At 52.9% G+C, this 19,493-nt stretch overlaps 6 protein-coding genes across 6 annotated transcripts; 2 read left to right on the forward strand and 4 right to left on the reverse strand.

Moving 5' to 3' along the window:
• Positions 1-79: 79 nt before the first annotated feature.
• DSM5745_07249 (uncharacterized protein) lies at positions 80-2,542 on the forward strand (the record flags this gene model as incomplete). The annotated part of the gene is made up of 4 exons (XM_026749265.1): positions 80-317; positions 368-1,067; positions 1,125-2,418; positions 2,495-2,542. 4 exons carry the CDS (start codon positions 80-82, stop codon positions 2,540-2,542), a joined length of 2,280 nt encoding a protein of 759 aa, XP_026602355.1.
• A 442-nt stretch (positions 2,543-2,984) lies between these two features.
• DSM5745_07250 (BCS1 and AAA domain-containing protein) lies at positions 2,985-4,967 on the reverse strand (the record flags this gene model as incomplete). The annotated part of the gene is made up of 1 exon (XM_026749266.1): positions 2,985-4,967. The coding sequence occupies one exon, from the start codon at positions 4,965-4,967 to the stop codon at positions 2,985-2,987; it is 1,983 nt and encodes a 660-aa protein (XP_026602356.1).
• Positions 4,968-5,532: 565 nt separating this feature from the next.
• Positions 5,533-7,755, reverse strand: DSM5745_07251 (alkaline phosphatase family protein; the record flags this gene model as incomplete). Its single annotated transcript, XM_026749267.1, has 3 exons — positions 5,533-5,921; positions 5,967-7,233; positions 7,300-7,755. 3 exons carry the CDS (start codon positions 7,753-7,755, stop codon positions 5,533-5,535), a joined length of 2,112 nt encoding a protein of 703 aa, XP_026602357.1.
• An 818-nt stretch (positions 7,756-8,573) lies between these two features.
• Positions 8,574-9,443, forward strand: DSM5745_07252 (uncharacterized protein; the record flags this gene model as incomplete). The annotated part of the gene is made up of 1 exon (XM_026749268.1): positions 8,574-9,443. The coding sequence occupies one exon, from the start codon at positions 8,574-8,576 to the stop codon at positions 9,441-9,443; it is 870 nt and encodes a 289-aa protein (XP_026602358.1).
• A 473-nt stretch (positions 9,444-9,916) lies between these two features.
• DSM5745_07253 (DUF821 domain protein) lies at positions 9,917-11,358 on the reverse strand (the record flags this gene model as incomplete). The annotated part of the gene is made up of 2 exons (XM_026749269.1): positions 9,917-10,822; positions 10,900-11,358. The coding sequence occupies 2 exons, from the start codon at positions 11,356-11,358 to the stop codon at positions 9,917-9,919; spliced, it is 1,365 nt and encodes a 454-aa protein (XP_026602359.1).
• Positions 11,359-12,107: 749 nt separating this feature from the next.
• DSM5745_07254 (kinesin-3 motor protein uncA) lies at positions 12,108-17,061 on the reverse strand (the record flags this gene model as incomplete). Its single annotated transcript, XM_026749270.1, has 2 exons — positions 12,108-16,933; positions 16,998-17,061. The coding sequence occupies 2 exons, from the start codon at positions 17,059-17,061 to the stop codon at positions 12,108-12,110; spliced, it is 4,890 nt and encodes a 1,629-aa protein (XP_026602360.1).
• Between the last annotated feature and the right edge of the window lie 2,432 nt (positions 17,062-19,493).

The raw sequence follows: 19,493 nt of genomic DNA on the forward strand, positions 1-19,493 counted from the left end.
GGGGTAATGCAGCTAAGAGAAGACGAGGCTGCGGTGTTTGTTCGGCTGTGCTCCTTCCTCCCAACAACCAAGTCCAGACATGACGACCATCGCAGAACATGCTCAAACCTGCCGAGAGCTCTTCCACCAGGCATGCGAGCTCGGGACAGAGAGAGCCCTTCGAGACCGTTATGCCACATTCAACATCTGGGCATCCAACATCGGCGTCTTCGCGACGCACCATCATGCCTCGCTGGAATTCCGCCTCCGCGATTTTCCAGAGGGGAGGGATTTGGTCACGCAACACTTGATGCTCATTGCAGAGAGCCTTCAGCAGCGTCAGTCAGGAAAGACCCTCTATGATCTTCGATCTAATTAATCATACAAGTTTATCCCCTGCTCTCGGCCGTGGACTCAACAAACGGAATAGACTCCAGCATCAAGCTTGAAAGCCAAACTGATGAGCTCCTTCTTAGCATCATGGACAATCTGAACTGGCTGCGTCGACTGTCCAATACCATACGGAAAGCAGGACTGAAGAATTCAATTCTGCAGGCGCGAAACTTCCCTTTGGTAGACGAGCTGGGAAACGACAGTACGGCTATTGTTCGGACCCTCTTCTCTTTCTACATCAAACGAGATTTTCCTAACCTCTCAGAGATGCTTTATAACCGCCTTGTATCTGCCATGGTACTGCAAAGGCGTCTGATTCTATATCGCAGGTCACGGCTTAAGAAGCTAGAGCTATGCCACGTACCATTCACCCCAGCCCCTCTCCGGGAACTGCCTCTTCCCACGACCAATCAACCAACTGTATCCCCCGCAGTTTCTAGTCAGCTAGCTCAAGAGATTCGTCCAGAAACAACTATATCACGTTATACTGCCACGAGCTTGGACGTTGACCGGTTCCGTACGGCCGCCGCAGTGCCCTCCCGGATCTCCATGCTGAGGGCAGCACCATGGAGTACTCATGAAAGATTCCTCATCCCACCCGCACCAAAAGCACAGGGCTCTGAGTCAGATGTCGTCTGCCCCTACTGCTGCATGATGCTTCAGGCAGAACTAGCATCCGACCCAGATAGATGGGCGTAAGTCTACCACTGTTACAGAACGGCGGGTCCAGGGTATTTCTAACATGATTCAAGAGAACATGTAAAAGGGGATTTGTCATATCCTTGTCTCTTTGACGACTGCACTGACATCACTCTTTTTAACTCAAGCGAGGATTGGATAAAGCACATGAACTCGCAGCATATGACGCGCTGGCGCTGCGTCTCGCGGGACCACCAAGTTATGACATTTGATAAGCAAACCGACTTTGAGAGGCATATCACCGATTATCACCCCGGCAGATTCATAGACGATAAACTTAAGATCTACGCCGATAGTGCTGCACATCCAGTTGGCCCGATATTCGAAGCATGTCCCTTCTGTGGCGCGGAGTCGGGGGACTTGGAGAAGCATGTTGCTCTTCATCTTCGAAGTATCGCGCTTCGTTCCTTACCGTGGCCAATTGACGCCGATCCCGACGCAGGAGCTGCCACACAAGCAGCGAGTACAGACGTTGACGAGGCTGGGAATCAATCTCGGTCCACAACAAGGCATTTTAGACAGCTATACCCGTTGTCCTACCCTAGCTCGGACGACGAGGATTATCCTCTGAGCACGCCCTCATCCCTGCAGATACTCCCCACCCGAGAAAAGCCCCTTTTGTTCTTTGACCTCAGTCCTGCCATGCCGGAGGTAATAGATAAAACAATACCTGACTTCGTTTCAGGTAGCCAAGTGCCTGCTGGTGCCGCAAGCTCTTCCATCCGCCACCTAACATGGGGCTTTTTGGAAAAAGAGGACTCCGTTGGAGTGGAATTGGAAGACGATCCCATCATTAGAGCATTCGCAGCTGCACAAGATGACGGTTTCCCGCGGAAGAGCGGGGGGGCACTTGGCTGGGTGAAAAATATCGATGCACGCATTAGGAACCATCATCGCACACCTTCATCATCAACGCCAGAATCAGTTCATCAGGACCAGCACACTCGACCACAGCCACCTAATCTGTCAACTAGCGGTCCTCTCGTGGGATCCCGTGATAATAAACCTCTTGTCAGCGCACTGAAACGGGCAATGAGGCTATTCAAACCTTCCAGCGACTCTACAGACACCCAATTACGCCCACCGTGCCCTGGAGCGTTGATTACTACTACTATTACTACTACAGACACCCCATCCATTACGAAACAGGCGCAGACAGCGACCAACCCTGATATAATTATTAGAGAAAGACCTCCTGCTAGGGCTATAGCGTTCGACCCCCAGGTTCGCTTCCTTGAAACATGGTCAGATAAGGAGTATGATCGACGGGGAGATATATGCACCGCTAATCGACTAAATACCCAACTTGCAGCGGAGATAAAGAAGGAGATGAATGAATTCAAAGAGGTAAGTCAAGTCTAGGACAACCCATGCTGCTGCGTCTGAATCAGTCTGATCACTTGACTAATATGCTCTCACACAGGAAATGGAGGTCCATGAAATGTCGAAGGAATATACCCACTTTTTCTGATATAGACTTAAGGCGTATGAATGCTTGGGACTTTGATTTTTCATCATCTGTACTTCTACTTCCTTCTTCAGTTGAGGTTTGAGTTCATCAGCTGCTGTTCCTATAAATACTAAAATAGTGTCCAAACTTTTCCTTTGCATATACGGGTATACTACATATGACCACACCTGACAGTTTCCTCCGTAGAACAAGAACGTTTGGCTTTGTATAACCGACCGACTGACACTTTTCTCTTATCTATCCAACTTAGACTTGGTGAAAGACCTAGTAGTAATTCAAGAGTGGATGGTTTGGTTTGTTTCTACCAAGGCAGATGGTAAATGCTATGTAAGATGCTGTATCCATGTTCTCCCCATCCAATGCAAAGGTCTATGTATGAGTTGAGATCGTCAGTTCGTTATCACAATGTATGCAGATGCGCTTGAAGCTCCAGAGACGGACATTATGACCGTCCGTCCGTATGCGTATGACCATTCGTCATGACCATGTCTTCGCTTCCAGACTTGCCCTTCAGCTCGCTGTCGCCGTCCACCCCATTCACCTCAAGCTTCTCCGGCTTCTTCTCCTCATCCAACTTTTCCTCCTCATCCCCCTTCGCAGCATCCACACCAGCAGTCTTATCCTTCGCCTTCTTCTCCCTCATCTCCACAGCCCACTTCTCAGCGCCCTCAATCGCCGCCTCCGGATCAGTCTTATAATTCAACAGATACCCCTGGATCTCCGCAGGCGTGAACTCCCCCGCAGGAACCCGTTCCGCGAAACGCCCAGCCCAAGCACAGACCTGCTCTTCAGAGAACTTGCTGGTCCGCTGCACACGAACATTAGAACGAGCCTTCTCACCCACGGACCCCGGCCGGGCAGCACCAGCGCGTTTCGCCATCTTCGCGCGCATCTTCGGGCTTAATCGCTCAGTGCGGGATACGCGCAGATCACCCTCAAGCGTGGAGTAGATCGCTGAGAACAGTTCCTGGATGTCGGAGGCCGTCGAGTACCCGAATGTAATGGACATATCGATGCGGCCGGGGCGCACGAGCGCGGGGTCCAGTTTCTCGGGGTGGTTGGTTGTCATGACGAGGATGCGGCCTTCGCTGGCGGCGACGCCGTCGATCACGTTGAGGAGGCCTGAGAGGGAGACGCCTTGCTTTTCGAGGGAGGTGGTTCCGGAGCTAGAGCCAGAGCTGTTGACGTTCTCGGCCTCTGTCTGTTCGGTGGAGGCGGGGGTAGAGTTGTCATCGTTTGAAGAGGAACCGGCAGTTCGCTTCTGCGACATTCCCGCGCAGTCCACGTCTTCCAGCAGCACGATACACCGTCTAGGCAACTCCGAGAATAGAGCCATCAGTTCATCCTCATCCAGGCTCTTGGAGCTCAGATTCAGCAGATAAAGCTCCAGCCCTAGTAAGCCCGCCGCCGCAAAGCAGAGACTGGTTTTCCCCGTCCCAGGCGGCCCATGTAGTAGATACCCCCGGCGGTACGGAATCCCGCGGTTGGAATACCACCGTCTCGTCCTAGGATGCAAGTATTCCTTAATATCATCAATAAATGCGTCCTTCTGCACCTTATCCAGCACAACCGTCGACAGCGCTCGCGGAGCCCTAGCCATACACCTCGACCACTCGGTATACGCACCCGATTTATGGCCGCGGTAGATAACAGTGTTGTTGCTATCCTTGGCAACATAGCACCGCTGCGCTTCAAGCAGCAACTCCTTCAGGACCGCCGGATCACGCCCAATACAGCTGACATATAGCCGCTCCGGTGCCTTCGCGCCATACCCGTAATACCCGCCGCCAGAGTTCTTATCATCCTGCTTCTCGCGAATGAACGCGAGCGGGCGCCCATGGAACCAGAAGTAGTGCGTTCCCTCGCTCGGCGTGAAGCGCAGCTTCTTGTGCTTGTCCCGCGCAGTAGCCTTGGCCCAGTACGTATCGAAGTCTTCGGCGTCTGTCCCGATGACGTTCCCCTCGTCGTCGATCTCATCTGCGTCGCCCCATCCGTCTTCGCTCTCATCGTCGCTATCGTAGTACCGCGCAGACCCCGAGATCCGTGTCCCAGCCACGAAATGCGTTGTGCGGTTCGTGAAGGGCTGTTGTGCGAGCCAGTACATCAGGTAGTTGTAGACTTCGTCATCGTGGCGGATTTCGGCGGTGCTGATGCAGTGTTCTTCGAAGAGGGCGGAGAGCAGGTTGTAGATGTAGCGTACTGTTGCGCCTATCACGGCGAGTAGGATTAGGTAGGGGATGTAGCTGGAGAGATCGATTTGGAGGTATGTGGATAGGAAGCGCGAGGCCATGGAGTAGCCTGGGATGAAGGTCTCTAGGAGAGCGGTGTCGGAGGGGTTGAGGAGGGGGTTTGCGTGCATGGTTAGGGGTATTGAGGTAGAGGGCGTGGTTGTGTTTGCCATCGCGGAGGCGGATATGGATGTCATGGTTGTTGAGTTGGATTAGTTGGAGGTTGAGAGGCTATTTGGGGGAGAGAGCCTCAAGCGGCAGAAAATCAGAGGGGGATAGAAGAGAAGAGCTCTTCTCTTCTGAAGGCTGCCGTGGGAGGGGAAAATGGTTGAGTTGTGAGGGACAGCTGAGCGGTCTTTATACCTGTGGTGAGGCTCATTTTGAGCAGGCAGAAGGCGTCTTTGATCTGCACTGTGCTCAGGCAGCCAGACTCCAGCGCCTGAAAAATGATGAAAGACTGACTGCATGAGCGCAGTTGAAGTGCATGCATGAATCACCATCCAGCGGTGAGTCACTGCAGCACATAAGGCTGACTGGGCCAGATTTTCAGCTGAGGATGAACAAGACCAAAGGCGGACCCCGCCAGGGGCTCAATTATCCAACAACTCAATTTGTGGCCATGGCCGGGGTATCTCTAATTATGGTTGGCCGGTATTACAAGTCAAAGATGAACGCTAAGATTGCTTCGCCTCCGATCCCATTCCCTTTCCCCACACTCGGACATGGATGAGCAGCCACCTCAGGCTGCGGCGGGTTATGTACTCAGCGCGCCGGTGAGAACTCCTCCTTGATGTCATCCAACAAATCGGTCGCCCAGTCTTTTACATCTTCCACCTTGTCCAAGATGCTATCCCACCAGTCTGTGTCTGTCTCATCGTCGGCAGCCTCTTCGGGTTTAGCGCTGGGTGAGGCTGACGCGGATTCTGTATCAGACGTGGTCGAGATTGAACTGGAAATCATTACGGTAGAAGTGTGTGCCACGGTTTGTGTGGGCTCTTGCGTAGCTGGAGGATCAGACGAAGTATCGAGTACTGGCGCGTCCTCATCCGAGTGGAGACCGCTAGGCTGCAAGGGAAGTCGCAGTGTCCCGTTGTTCGGATGCGGCTTGATTCCAAGTGAATCACACAGGATGTTATAGACGTTGATATTTTCTGTTCTGTCAGTGAATGAGATCCAGTTCAGCTTGGATTACTTACGGAAAACGTCAAGTCGACTGTTGGGCGGGTGCGGAAAAGCAGGGCCGCGGGCGATAAAGATTGCCCGCATCAACGGGTGTTCATGGTCATACCCGTGAATGCCTTTAGGATGGTACACATCGCCGTTCTGCAGTGCGACCTGGGCATCGAATTCGGGTCGTTCGACAATGGCCCAGCCAGTTTTTGGTATTACCCAGAGAGGGGCAATGCGATCATTGTTCTTGAAATGATACCGCTCTGGCATGCCTTCGCGAGTGTATATCTCGATCGCGTCCGAATACTGAGATTTGACACGCTCTAGCTGGTCCTGGAGGGTTTTGAGATCCTCAGGGCGCTTAGGGCGGATCCCGCGCAATGGCCAGCCGTCGATATGGCTGGTCAGATTGAGGTCAATCAAGTCGTCGAGTTGCACCAGCCGCTCAGTGGAAGTCGACGCCATGCCATGATCAGAAACCACGACAATGTTGACCACTTCCGTAAGATTGCGCTCTCCAAGGCCCGTGAAAAGATCTGCAAGCATATCATCGACCTTTGAAATAGTGCTCCGAATCTCAGTGCTGTTTGGTCCGTACTTGTGGCCATCTGCATCTACGTTTGGAACATACGCGGCAATGAATTGCGGCCGCTGAGGCACGGGCAGCGACTCCTGCTCTAGGCCAGGCAGGTCCAGTAGTTCAAGAATGCGTTGTGTTTTTCGTGCCAATACCTCCGAGCCGTTATATTGATCAAGATAAGTTGGCTCCACGCCCCCAATATGCGCTTCCGACCCTGGCCACATATGGATAGCACTCCGCACTTCCTGGTTTTCGGCGGTCATCCAAAGGGGCTCCGCGTTCCACCATTTTGCCTGCATACTGACGTTCGGATGAGTGTAGTAGAACTGCTCCTGTAGTTCTGGGTCCCAGAATGTATTCCCAACGATTCCATGGCTCTCCGGATACAGCCCAGTGACGAGAGTGAAATGGTTGGGAAAGGTAACGCTGGGGAAGCTAGGACGCATATACTGAGGCGAAACGCCCTCTGCGATGAATCCATTGAGCGTTGGGGTCAGGCCACGGTCGAGGAAATCGGCGCGAAATCCGTCCAGCGATATCAATATTGTCGTAGGCGCGAACAGTGCGGTTCCGTTTGACAGCGGGGTCTTCGGGTTGTGGGAGGAGCGGAAACCGGCTGAAGCCTTGTACGCCCCAAGAAGGAGGATGAGGAAGAGGACGAAGATGGCGGAGGATACAAGCGTCAGTTTCCGCCAAGAGACTTTTTGACGATCCTAAAAATATTCGAGTTAGAACTTAGGAATACTACGGAGTACGAAGAACCAACTGCAAGGTCATACCTGGATATCGGCATACTGCTCCTTGATCCGCTCATCCGAGTCAGACGAAGAGGAACTCAGCAGAGAGCTCTCATCGCCGGGGTGTCCCTCTTCCATCTCATACATCTCCTCGTCGTCGCCGTGCCGTTTCTCGCGGCGTGCTTTTCGAGCAGCCCTCTCTTTTCTCCTCCGTTGCCGCCGGGCTTCCTCCTTCTTCCCGATCCTAACATTGCTTCTATTTGGACTGAAGATTCGACGGATATCATGAGTGGGACCGGATCTGGTGAGTAACTTTTCGAGCTCCTCTTCGTCATCGAGAACGGTGCGGTCGTGCTCGGCAAGCTCTAGGGTGGTGCGGGACCGGGCGAGGAATTCGTCGTCCTCGCTATCAGAGTCCTGATCCGAAAGCGGGGACCGCAACGACTCGGCGTCTTCATCGTAGTCGCGCGGGGAAAGAAGGTCACGTCTTGACGACATGGGCGGGAATGATAATCATGGCGTTGAGGTGGAGGAAGAGGTCGAGTCGAGACCGCGAACCGACCACGTCCACTGCCAAGCCCGCTACTACATACCTACGGAGTACCGGTCACTATCCAACTCCATCTGCCATTCTACCTCCCTCTCTACTTCAACATTCTACCGCTGAGCTTTGTGGTTTGCAAGGTCCAATCTTGCCTACTTAATGAGGATCTCGTTAGTATCCCTCCAAAGTTATGGCATTTTTCTGCCAAATCGGGGCAACTTGGGCTGGTTCCGTCAACATACTCCATGCTTGATCGTTGTGTGCAGCGCTGCAGAATAGCGCCGTCTTCGCAGACGATTCCATCAAGTAACGTGATTTCAGAATATGAACATCTCTTTCACTACTGCCAATTTGCAGCTTCACTTCTGCTTTCGAGCCGCAGTGCTGAAATCGTATGTCACGTGATTTCTCTCGCCTCGTGCTGGAATGCAGCATGCTAGGAGCTGGAGCCGGATCGCTCTCTAAGTCTGAAGAATGCGCCTATAACACCGATTCAGGTGAGATGGTTGCTGCTGACAGTAAAAATAGATATCCGGATGCAGTGCGGATCAATACCGGTGGCAACGCGTCGTCCCGGTTCCAGACGTATAGCATCAAGAGCAACCCAAGCCACCATGCGCGATAAAGCAAGATCATCAGGACCAGATGCTTCCGGTGGCGCTCTCTCGGGTATAAAGAACCCCAAGATGACTCTGGGATTGTTTGGGTCCTTCATTGTCTTCGATTCTCTTATACTTCGAGTCAACAAGTAATTGTCACATTTCTACCAGTCATGCATCTCTCCAAGTCTTATACTCTGCTTGTCCTGGCCCTCGCGGCAGGAACAGCCACCGCACGTGCAGCGGAGGAGGCAAATGCTTCCACTGAAGGCACATCCATTGAGAGGCCCGCTGCCACCACTTCCGCGACTGCAAACGAGGCTACCACGACCGAGGTCACGTCTGCCGAACCTCTTGAGACATCCTCCGCTGTCACTTCTCAGGCGGAGGAGACGATTACCTCTGTCTCTGAGACTCCTGTGGTTGCCGAACCTCTTGAGACATCCTCCGCTGTCACTTCTCAGGCGGAGGAGACGACCACCTCTGTTTCTGAGACTCCTGTGGTTGTTGTGTCCAGCACTGATTCTAGCACTGCCACTCAACTCAGCGTTCAACCTACCGTCCAGCCAAGTGGTCAACCAACTGATCAGCCGAGTGTCCAATCCAGCACTCAACTTATTGTCCAGCCTAGCACTCAACCCAGCGTCATCGCTAAGCAACAAATCTCCCCCGCCCAATCCAGTGGCAGCGCGCCTATTCAGTCAAGCGCTCTTATCCCTGCTCCCAGCGCCGTTGCGCCTGGTGCTCCTGCGTCGAGCGTCCCGGTTATCCCAGTCGGCTCCCCTGCAGCAACAAGCGCGCCTCTCATCAACACCACCCCCGCTGCGTCAAGGACAACCCCAAGCTCGTCCGCCCACAGGACCACCACCACCACCCACAAACCCACCACGACGAGCTCGCAAGGGGAGGTTAATGTCAATGAAGAGAACGCCCCGTCTGGACCGTCGGCCACCGCCACTCCTATCAACCCCGGTTCCAAGCTAATTATTCCCGGTGTTGCTAGCTTGGCTAGTGTGGTTTTGGGGTTGTTCTATCTGGCTTGATCTAGGCTAATCATCAGTGTGTCGCACCCATAATCGGTCTGCTTGTTTGTCTTATCTGTCTTTGAAACGAATGGTGTCAGAACTGGAGTCATTCATTATACTTTGCCTTTATTTGCTGGATTCCTCCATTGATATCATAATACGCATCTGCTTTTATCGCCGGGCCTTGTCGTTCTGTTATTGATAGATCTGGTTATATGTTGAGTTCAACGAATATACAAGTAATTCTTTATCTCTTCCTCGGAAGTAGGACTACGTGCATTCTACACGTAGTCAAATCATCAAATAGTAAGGCATAATCACCGACCTCGACCTGTGTCAACGATCAGTTCCGGAAGAACTTCGAGCCAGTGCCATCCATACCAGGCTCGGCTTCATGTATTATATACAATGACTATCTATAAATATAAACAATACACCCAAAACACCCATATATCATACAATCATACAATCATAACCCATAAAAGCACAAATCAAACCCCAAGAACCCAACTCTCAAACTTCACCCCCCTACCCTTCCCCTTGCCCTCAAGAACGGGCACAAACCCACTAACCCCTCCATACATGTTCACCAGATACCTCCAATAACAACTCTCCGCCGCAGGCGTCAAATACCGATCCCGAAACGTACGAGCCGCATTCTCCGCAATCCGCTCCGCCGCAGCAGGGTTATCAAGCAGGAACTCCACCTTGCGCTCGAGATCCGACCAGTCCCGCTCAACCTGCACGTAATTCGCGTCTAGACCAGACGGGATTAGCGCGGCGTGGTGCGCTTCAAGCCAGTGGGGTTTGTGGCTGATGAGCACGCTGCGGCAGTTGAGGAGGTACTTCCCGCGGCCGGAGTACGAGCGGCCCTCGGTGTGCGCGAGGAAGGCGTAGGTGCAGTGGTCTTCTATGGGCATCAGATTAGCTTGCTGGTCGTCGTCCCACTTGACCTCCTTCAGGCTGCCCCAGGTCTTCCCACGTGCAGCCTCAAGTAGGCCGTTCCTGATTTCGGGATTGGCGGCTACGCTTCCGCGCCAGAGGAGCTGTTTCTTTTTAGCGCTGAACGGGAGACCCTCATCGATGGTCGAGATCCGGCGCCGCACGTCCTTGTACTCGCCGACTTGTGCGACTTCCGGCCAGGCCCAGTAGCCGAAGTCGGGCATTAGCCAGATGCCCGTGTCTGGGGCGTCGGGGCGTTTCGTGTAGGACCATATCGGTGACTGTCGATTGCCGGTTGAGGTGGGCGTGCTGAAGTCGTCTGTTGTTAGGACGAACTCGATGTCTGGGAGAGTATGTCGGTCTGGATATGCTGATAGTGCGCGGTGCAGGGAGTGCAGGGTTGCTTTTCCGCGAGTGAACGTGTAGGGCTGGGGGCCGTAGTCGAGTATGTATAGCTAGGTGCGCGATGAGCGTTAGCCGCGCAAATTTTCTGTGTATAGAAGACCCAATAGATAGTATATTAGATGCGCACCTCGCCGTCTTTGATAGCAGCCCCAACAAGCCCATTCCCATTCCCATCGACCCCTCCACCACGCGCAACATCGTCCACATCCTTATACGCGATTCCGTCATTCGCGGCCCAGAACTCGGCCGTCCTCTCAAGTTCAACGAAGAGCTTCGGAAATGCAGATAGACACTGGCTCTCGGAGAGCCCGTGGTTGTTGCCATCGCGGTGGACGTTGAATTCCCATGTGCTATTCTCAGTCGCCCCTCCGTTCGTAGGTCCAGCTCCGGGCTCAGCACCAGCACATTTCTCTGATCGCACAGGGCTTCCAGAACTTGAGTCCTTGAGAAGATACGGCCCGCTGTTCCACTCCGAGCCGAGATACGACGGCCGTCCAAAAAGCAGGAATGTAAGCGATATCAGCGACAACACGGCGCCTGCGCCAAGATAGCGGAATGTTGGTGACTGGCTTCTGGGGCCGATCATGGTCTGGGTACGTATATGTAGGTGTGCTTGTCGCACGGATATGCGTGGTCGTTTGTAGGTGGCCCTTCTCTGTGTGTCGTGGCTGCAGTAATTGGCTGGAGCTAGGATGTTGTGTGGGATGCTGCTGCCATGTCGGTTTGCTTTTATGAGCCGTTGTATCTAGGGATTTCGGACAGTGCTTTGTCGAAATGAGGAGATCTATCCAGTTGTACGCTGGAGGTATAAGATGAGATGGGAGAGTGCTGGGCCGATAAAGGTCGTTTCCATAGCAACAATCTCGCAACTCTTCTCTACGTCACAGGGCGGGCTGACAGTGCTGATGCACACACTGGAAAGTAGCCATCGTCAATCATCTACAGCAAGGATCTTCGGCTTTAGTACATTCCAGCCGATATGAGAATAACCGGGCACTGCCGCGGCGGACAGTCACACTTGAGCCGAACGGAGACAAGGAACTCTATGCTTGCTTGCTTGGATTTGTTTTCCAATATGTACATGGGTTTCCATTCCAAGTGCTATGTAAGGCAGGGCAGGTGTATTCGGGGGTATCTCAAAGCCAATCAATATGTAGTAGGAAAGGGGACAGGCATCAACGGGTTGAGTAACGAAAGGAAGGGCAGGACGGCATCCAGTACAGCTAGTAGGACAGGATCCAAGACGGCATAGCGGATAACGAAGGAAGAATAGCAGATCGTCGCTATATCACGTCGTAGTCTCTCGTCGATTAGTTTTTATGTATTATATGGGACTCATCTCCCTGATCCGTTCGTCGTCGAGCGAGGGGCGTTGTTACTGAAGTAGCTATCATCAATCTTCAGAATCCATTCAACCTTCTGCGCCTCTGTTCGCGCCGCGAAGAGGAACGTGTTCTGCGGGCCGTACACTGCGAACACATTAGGCCGGCCACTCGGTGACCTATCAGCTCCGGGACCATCTAGAAGTCTGGCGAAGTCAGGCGCATGGTCGACTCGCGCGTTGCGTAGATTAATAGCGTTGATTTCGTCGCCTTCCGGAACAGAATAGATATGCAGGTATGGTAGTCGAAGTTCGACAAACCGTCGCGCCCAATGGGTATACGTGTCGTCTGGCATTAGCAGATATCCCGTCTTTGACGCGGTGGGATTCTTCGGGAGGGTCTGAACGGTAGCGTAGAATCGCGGCGTAAGAGACCCCGGTTCATTATTACTGTTTGTGACATCGCTTAAAGGTGACTTTCCACGAGATGCAAAGGCCGCGCCGAGTTCAGGCGGCTCGGTGTTGCTCCGAATGAGAATGGCATCGATGGGTTCGGTTTTGGCAGTCCACAGGTCAACGTATTTCTGCAGCAATTTGACTCTGCGATCAGGCTCTTGAGCACGAAGTGGCGTTGACCTCCCGCTTCGTGGTGGCGAAGCGACACTAAGACTATTGGCACTAAGTGCTCCCTTCGCGGCGTTCAAATCTGCAATACGTCTGCGTCGTCGCCGAGAAGTGATGTAGTCACGCACCAGCGAAACCTTCCTAGGAGCCCACTTTGTAAGGAACTCTTCGCCCTTCACATAATCATTCTGCGTGTTCATGCGCCAAAGGTCTGCGGCGCGCTTCGCCGACACTGGGCGAACCGCAACAGAATACATGCGGACTGTGGAGTGTACCACGCGCGTGGTGTTGAAGAAGTTCTTGAACATCGACTGCGGGCGAATATAAGTCCGTCCTTGCACTTGGAGCGTCAGGTCAATCTCGAAAGAAACAGGGTCCTGTAGGCGTGAAGATTGCAGATCCCATCTGACCGTTACCTGCACACGGTATTTTTCTGCAGTGACCCTGTCGAGAAGAAGCGACCCGTGCAAACTGGAGTCCCATTGGCCTATTAAAGTGATGTTGGACGTTCCATCGGCATTGTCCTTGACCATAGGCTCTTGAATAAATTTCAGAGGGACATCTGGAGTTTGTAGGTCCTGGTCAGGTATCTTGCCCCAAGGGTCCAGCAGCCGCACAGTCCCAACACGAACGTTGGTCAGGTCATCCCAGGGCAGAGCTTCCGTGGAGCTGTAGGTGAGATTGACAGATATGCGGCGCTGGAGCCCTTGATGAAGCTGATATGTGCCCACTTCAGTGGGGCTGTTTTGCACCACTTCCACGGGCAAGTATTCTCCCGTCTCAGTCATCTCAAGTACTTGGAGCCTCGCAAAGACATCATGTCTCTCCTCCGAGAAGTACTCGGATTCAGCGATACGTGGCGTTTTCTGGTCTTGCGGTCCTTGCTCCGCTGAGTCGCGCATATCATCCCAGCTCAGAAGTTTATCGAGATGCATGGAGGTCACACGAGCATAGACGCAGATCTTCAAAGAGGCATTTCGCGGGCTAGAAAGCGGTAGGCTCATACTGTGAACGCTCTCGAAACGAACCGGCGTCTCATTGAAGCCGTTGATCATCTGCGTCGTGGTTGCTCCACCTTCCTCCGAGATGCCTGGAATGAACAGCTGGGCGTGCACATCCGTTCCTTCCCATTCGGTAAAGCCGGCCATGTCACGCATGACAACATTGAACTTGAGAGTAGACGACGGCGCCTGCGCCGAGGATGGTTCTAAGGATAGTCGGATAATACCAACCACGTCTTGGGTGTAGGGCGAAATGACATCCACCGAAAAGTCCTGAACCCGTGTCTCAAACACGGCTGTCAGAGGGATGTCAGCGTCTCCGACAAGGGAGTATTGAGGCGAGCACGGCTCGGAGAAGGGGTTTTCGAGCTTGAAGTGCTGGATGTAGTCCGGCCGGTCAATATACTGGTGCAGTTGTCGCATGGCCTGGACGCGGCGCTGGAGTTTCTCAATAGACCAAAGGTGGATGACACTCTGCTTGAAGTCAATGACCCGAACTGCAACACATGGCTTCTTGGCATCATCAAGGATTATATCTTCGTCCCCAGAGATGCCGTTCAGCACAAGATCATAAGAGGAAGCCATATTGTGCCCATGGTCAACGATGGCAAACTGGAACACGACATTCTTGTCCATTATGTGGCTCATTACCTGGGCTTCCTTTATCAACGAAGCATGTTGCAAGACCTTTTCTGCCATGCGGACATAGTTCTGCTGAGACCAGTGTTGGAACACCGAGCGCGCAACTTCCAGTTCCTTGGGGCTCAACTTGGGATAACCATTTTCGTATATTTGCGGCATCGGCTGGCCTAGTTCCTTCATGTGGCTCTCGAATGCTTCTTTTTGCTTTCTAAGCTGCTCTTCGTATTCTTCTTTCGCCGCTCGAAGAGCATCCTCCATGCGGACCTTCTCAGACCGTAAGTCATCGATACCTTGACTCGGTGAAGCTTCGGAGTCCCTCAGCTTATCCAGATACTGCTCCTTTTGTCGCTCCAGTTGCCGCTGCATGTCCTGACGCACTGACTGCAGGGTGGCATCCTCATCGCCGTGGCGAGGTGTCCCTGGCATTGTGATAGCGGTGTCCAGAGAGAAGTTGTCCATAGTGCCATTAGACATGTACTTGTCGCGAATCGGATATGAACTGAGAGAATCCGAGTCTTCTTCGTTCTCCAACAGGCCACGTCGGTTTGCCCTTGCGTTTTGTACATTCTCAAAGAGAGCATCGAGCTCATCATCAGGCATATGGGCAAGCCGATCCGGATCCGTCCCTGCGCTCACAGCCTCACGGCGCGCATAGAACCAGTCAGACTCTCTCCCACGCTGAGATCCCATCGGAGAGTCGGCTCTGCTTGAGTCCCAGTCCAAATCCGAAGCTTTGCTGATGTTTCGCTCATGGTTTTTGCCCGGCGCGGGAGAGCCGAGTTGGCTCGTCGTGACGGAATGACGAAGTAAGCTCTGTTCTACTCGCTCAGCCCTTGCTTCCTGAGGGTGATTGAACCGGAAGATATGGAAGTCGCCCAGAATTATGCGATAACCACTCTTCAACCGCTTAGGCTTGTCAACGCGCACACCATTGACCATGACCGCAGCGCCCTCACTAGGCAAGATCGTAACCACATTATCCACATTTTCAAATTTGCAGTGATCCGCTAAGATCTTTGAACCATTCAATCTGATCTCGACGTGGCTCCCTTGGTCCATATTGCCAACTTGAGTGACTCCGGGCTTGATGTTATACACTAGACATTCGGCGAGCAGTGGGTCGTCGCTCAAGTTGACCAAATGTGGCATTTTCTTTGGCGTGCTGAGACCAATAAAGCCTTTCTCGATACTTATACCGAGTTCCTCCAAGGCTGCTTCGCGCTCTTTATGAATCTGCTCGGTCTTCACCAACTTCTCTTCCCAAGTTTGGTTGAGGTCCTTGTACAGCTTTTCACTCTGATTCAGCTGCTCCACGATCTCAGCTTTACTCACTTTGGTGACAGTACCGTCCGGTTGCTGGATAGAGACCATTTGCTTTTCCATGGGCGTATCCGGTGGATATACTTCGTCTGCAATCACTCCGCCACCAGCCCCTGTCGCCGCACCACCCGCCACACCACCACCAAGTTTGGCTCGTAGCTGAGCTAGCTCGTCCTTGAGTTCTCTGATCATCCGCGCGTTGGGGTCTTCATTGACGACTGCGTGGTTCTTGATCCGCTTCGCTGAGTCGGCATAACGTAAAGTACTCAGAGTCTCATCGAAATTGATGTCGGCAGGAGAGATGGCGGCAATCATTGCTGTCATTGAATTACCTCCGAGGGAATCCTTGAGTAACCACGTAAGTACTGAATCACGATACGGTACCTGCTTCTTCTTCGCGGCCTTTCCTGCAGCCGCGTCCGCTAGGGCCGCAATGACACGCCCAAGCGTTGAAAGCGATCTGTTGATTTCTGCTCCTTCCTTCAACCTGGCTCCAGTGGCTCCAGTCGAGTTCGCTCGCTCCGAACCCGCAAGATCGACCAAACTGATCCGTGACACCTTCTCTGTATCCATGCTCGTCTCTGCATCATGCCGTTTTTGTGTAAGCATCAACGTAAACACGGCGTGCGATCGACTAGATGTTTCGTTCATATTCGTGGCGGCAACCGTTCGCGCTTTGTTTCCCTCATCCATCAAGTTCTCGATTTCGTCGAAGGAGCGAACCGCAAGCTTGGCGAGATCTTCGACATACGGACCCGTGGATGGGTGCTCACGGACTTTGAGGTTGCCTTTGTTCGACGGGTTGAGCAAGTCGCGAACCCGCTCGTTGTAGATTTCCAGATACGAAACTTCCACCGTGCAGGTAAGGTTCTTATCCTCCTGTATCGTCTTGATGCGCTCGAACATATCTTGACAAATCCGCGGAATGACACCATACTCCTTGCCGTATCCCATCATCGAGTATGACTTTCCGGAACCAGTCTGACCGTAGGCGAAGATACAGTTGTTGTAGCCCTGAAAGGCATTGTCCAGAAGCGGCACACCCAAGTCCGAGAAAAGGTTATCCTGACCGGCATAGTTTGGAGCCTTCTTGTCGAAGGACCAATACGACCTATCAAAGGCAAACGATTTTGGTCCTTCCCCAGCGGCCTTATTTCCGCCTTTTCGCGATTCCTTTTCGGCTCCTGGCGGCGGCGTGAGGACCGTCTGGCTATCTTTCATCTGCACGATACATTTTGCCCCTCGTTCGATTTCTAATTATCGACGCAACTATCAGCCCATAACCCCGAGCAGATAAACTCCGCAGGCATCACTCACCTCGACTATTAAACGGCCGTACTCTCACCACCACCTTGATATTTCCACCACCTCCTGGCGCCATTTTGACCTATACCCCATGCACCCGGGGTCGTGGCTCGCTTCGGCTTCTGGGCGCTGATGGCCAGGGGGCGGAGACCAGGAGCGGACAACAAAAGTTGCGAACGCCGCAAAAGCGCCGCCTCAGCGTATCGCAGCCGAATCTTTCCCAAGCACTTGCACCTATCCCGTTCTACAGTGTCCGCTTCGTTCGCAGGGGTTTCTGATATAATCGACGGTTCGTAGCGGGGGTCAACACAGACGTCATGTAGCGGTACCGTTTGTTGACAGGAGTGGCGCGTCCGAGGTAATTCCCGCACCGGAAACCAAGAACACAGATTTCGACGGGGGTCGGTCGCGCAGCGAGGGCGAGTCCGCGGGGGTTTCGGGCGTCTGATTTGAGGGATAAGGAGGAGAGGACTGGCACGATTGAGCGGACTCGAGAACCGCGGACCCTCCTTCCCCAGGCACCGGAAGGCCACCTGAGATATCGCTTGACGGAGCTTACATAAGCTCTCCATGGCCCGCCGCACTCTACTCTTCTTTACATTGGATGTTTCTGGATAATTTGTACAGACCATATTATACAAGCAGAACTCTGCCAATGCTGAATGCTTCGCTCTTGTCTTTGGGGGATGCTGGAGCTTCTGATGCAAAGTTTTCCAATCATTGTTGTAGCAACACACACCTCATGCGTCTATCCAACCTAGAGACGACTATATATTCAAAGCACCAAACAATGCTTCTTCCACTGACCATAGCTATATATATGAAGGTATCCGAGAGCTTCCTATCTGTGCTCATGTGTGGTCTTTTTGGCTAGGTCCCCGGCTGTCAGGCTGCTTTTCATCGCAACCAAGGACCCTGATCTGCATGCATACAGGTTTCACTGTTGACCAGGCTATACCAGGACATATGATCAGTATATGTAACCTCGGAATCCCTACAGAAGCATACTATGTATTCCCCTGTTCAGCCCTGCGGGATGGCTATATCTCGTCTGCTATGATTTCCGTCGGTCACGAGCACAAGCGGCTGTGCCGGCGTGATCATGCACTTGCCCTCATAAGACCAGGGTTGGGGGACCTACTCAATTGTTGACGAACCCGTCCTTCAACTTTCAGGTCGGAGATCCAGAGCCGGGTTTACTTTATGCCCACAGGAAAGGAATCCCTGGACTCAATATGCCTGATAGTCGGCCCCTTGTCCCATCCGGAGCAGGCCCACGAAATCGGATCATCACAGGTAGGGTCTCGGCCGCTCGAAATGGGTGGGATCTCCTTGTATATGGGCAAGAACCTGGAACAGGTATCGATCGAACTGGGTCTCTGTACGTTTTCCGGGCCTCATCGGATTCGTGGATGTGCCTAATCAGCGCGGGCTCATGGTTAGCCATGCCCTTCCATCTCAAAACATAGTTTTCTAATCACAACAAGATACAGACGTTGGCAAAGTCCTCACAACTCAGGTTTGAAATATCCAAGCCCCTGTCACATTATCGGATACTCGGTTTATGCGTCAACGTGTCAGATTGTTCGCTGCAGGTCTCCCACGGCGTTCAGAGAAGCATATCTCGATAGCTGCACAGTATGAGTCTTAACGAGAACCAGCCCTACTCTAGCACTCTGGACTTTGCCACCGCTTCAAACTGCCCTGGAGTACGCATTGTCTCGTCGAGGACGGTTCCTTTTTGATGTTATCAGTCCAACAAGCAGCGAGCTCTCAGCCAAGTTGCAAGACACTGGAGGCGTACGGCATCGATATTGCAATCGAAATGGGAGGGGGGCGCTGAGCCCGTGTATGGGTGAGCCAGAACAACGGCAGCAAGATAGAGTGCTCATCATGGTCGATACGCGCCTCACAAGCAACGGCGAGTCGGCAACGACAGATCTAGCTCGCCATGAAGAGAATTCATTCACCTGATGGCCGTCTCAAGATGAAGAATGGATTGGCGAGGAAAGGAGAAAAAGCCAGTGTCAGTGCCAGACTGAATCACGTTCTCCCTCCAAGGTCCGAAGAGCCGACGCATCCGACCCAAGACGAGGCGAAACAAGACCCGAAGGCAACCTAGCTGGAAGAAGTGGGATCAGAGATTCAGCTGTCTCTCCTGAAACAATCCCGGGCGACTGCCCATAGCCACGATATCTATTATCAAAGCAGAGCAGAGCACATCCCGCCCCATTCAGCACAGTAAGGCTCTTATCGACGCAGAGAATCCATACCCACCGGCGTCGCAAACAAGGCCCCAAACTGTCCATGCATAGTGACTCGACAACCAGTACCAGAAACCAAATCTTCTTCTAGGTATCTCGATGAAACCCGTCCCAACTCGCCCAGACACGACACCAAGGTTCCCCAACCCAACCAACGCAGCCCTTACCCTACCAGCAGCAACCAGCGAGCGTCATCCTAACCCCAAGCACATACGGAGCACGAAACCAACCCTAGCGGGCCAGG

Source organism: Aspergillus mulundensis, assembly GCF_003369625.1.
Source record: "Aspergillus mulundensis strain DSM 5745 chromosome Unknown scaffold_7, whole genome shotgun sequence".
Classification (NCBI taxonomy): domain Eukaryota; kingdom Fungi; phylum Ascomycota; class Eurotiomycetes; order Eurotiales; family Aspergillaceae; genus Aspergillus; species Aspergillus mulundensis.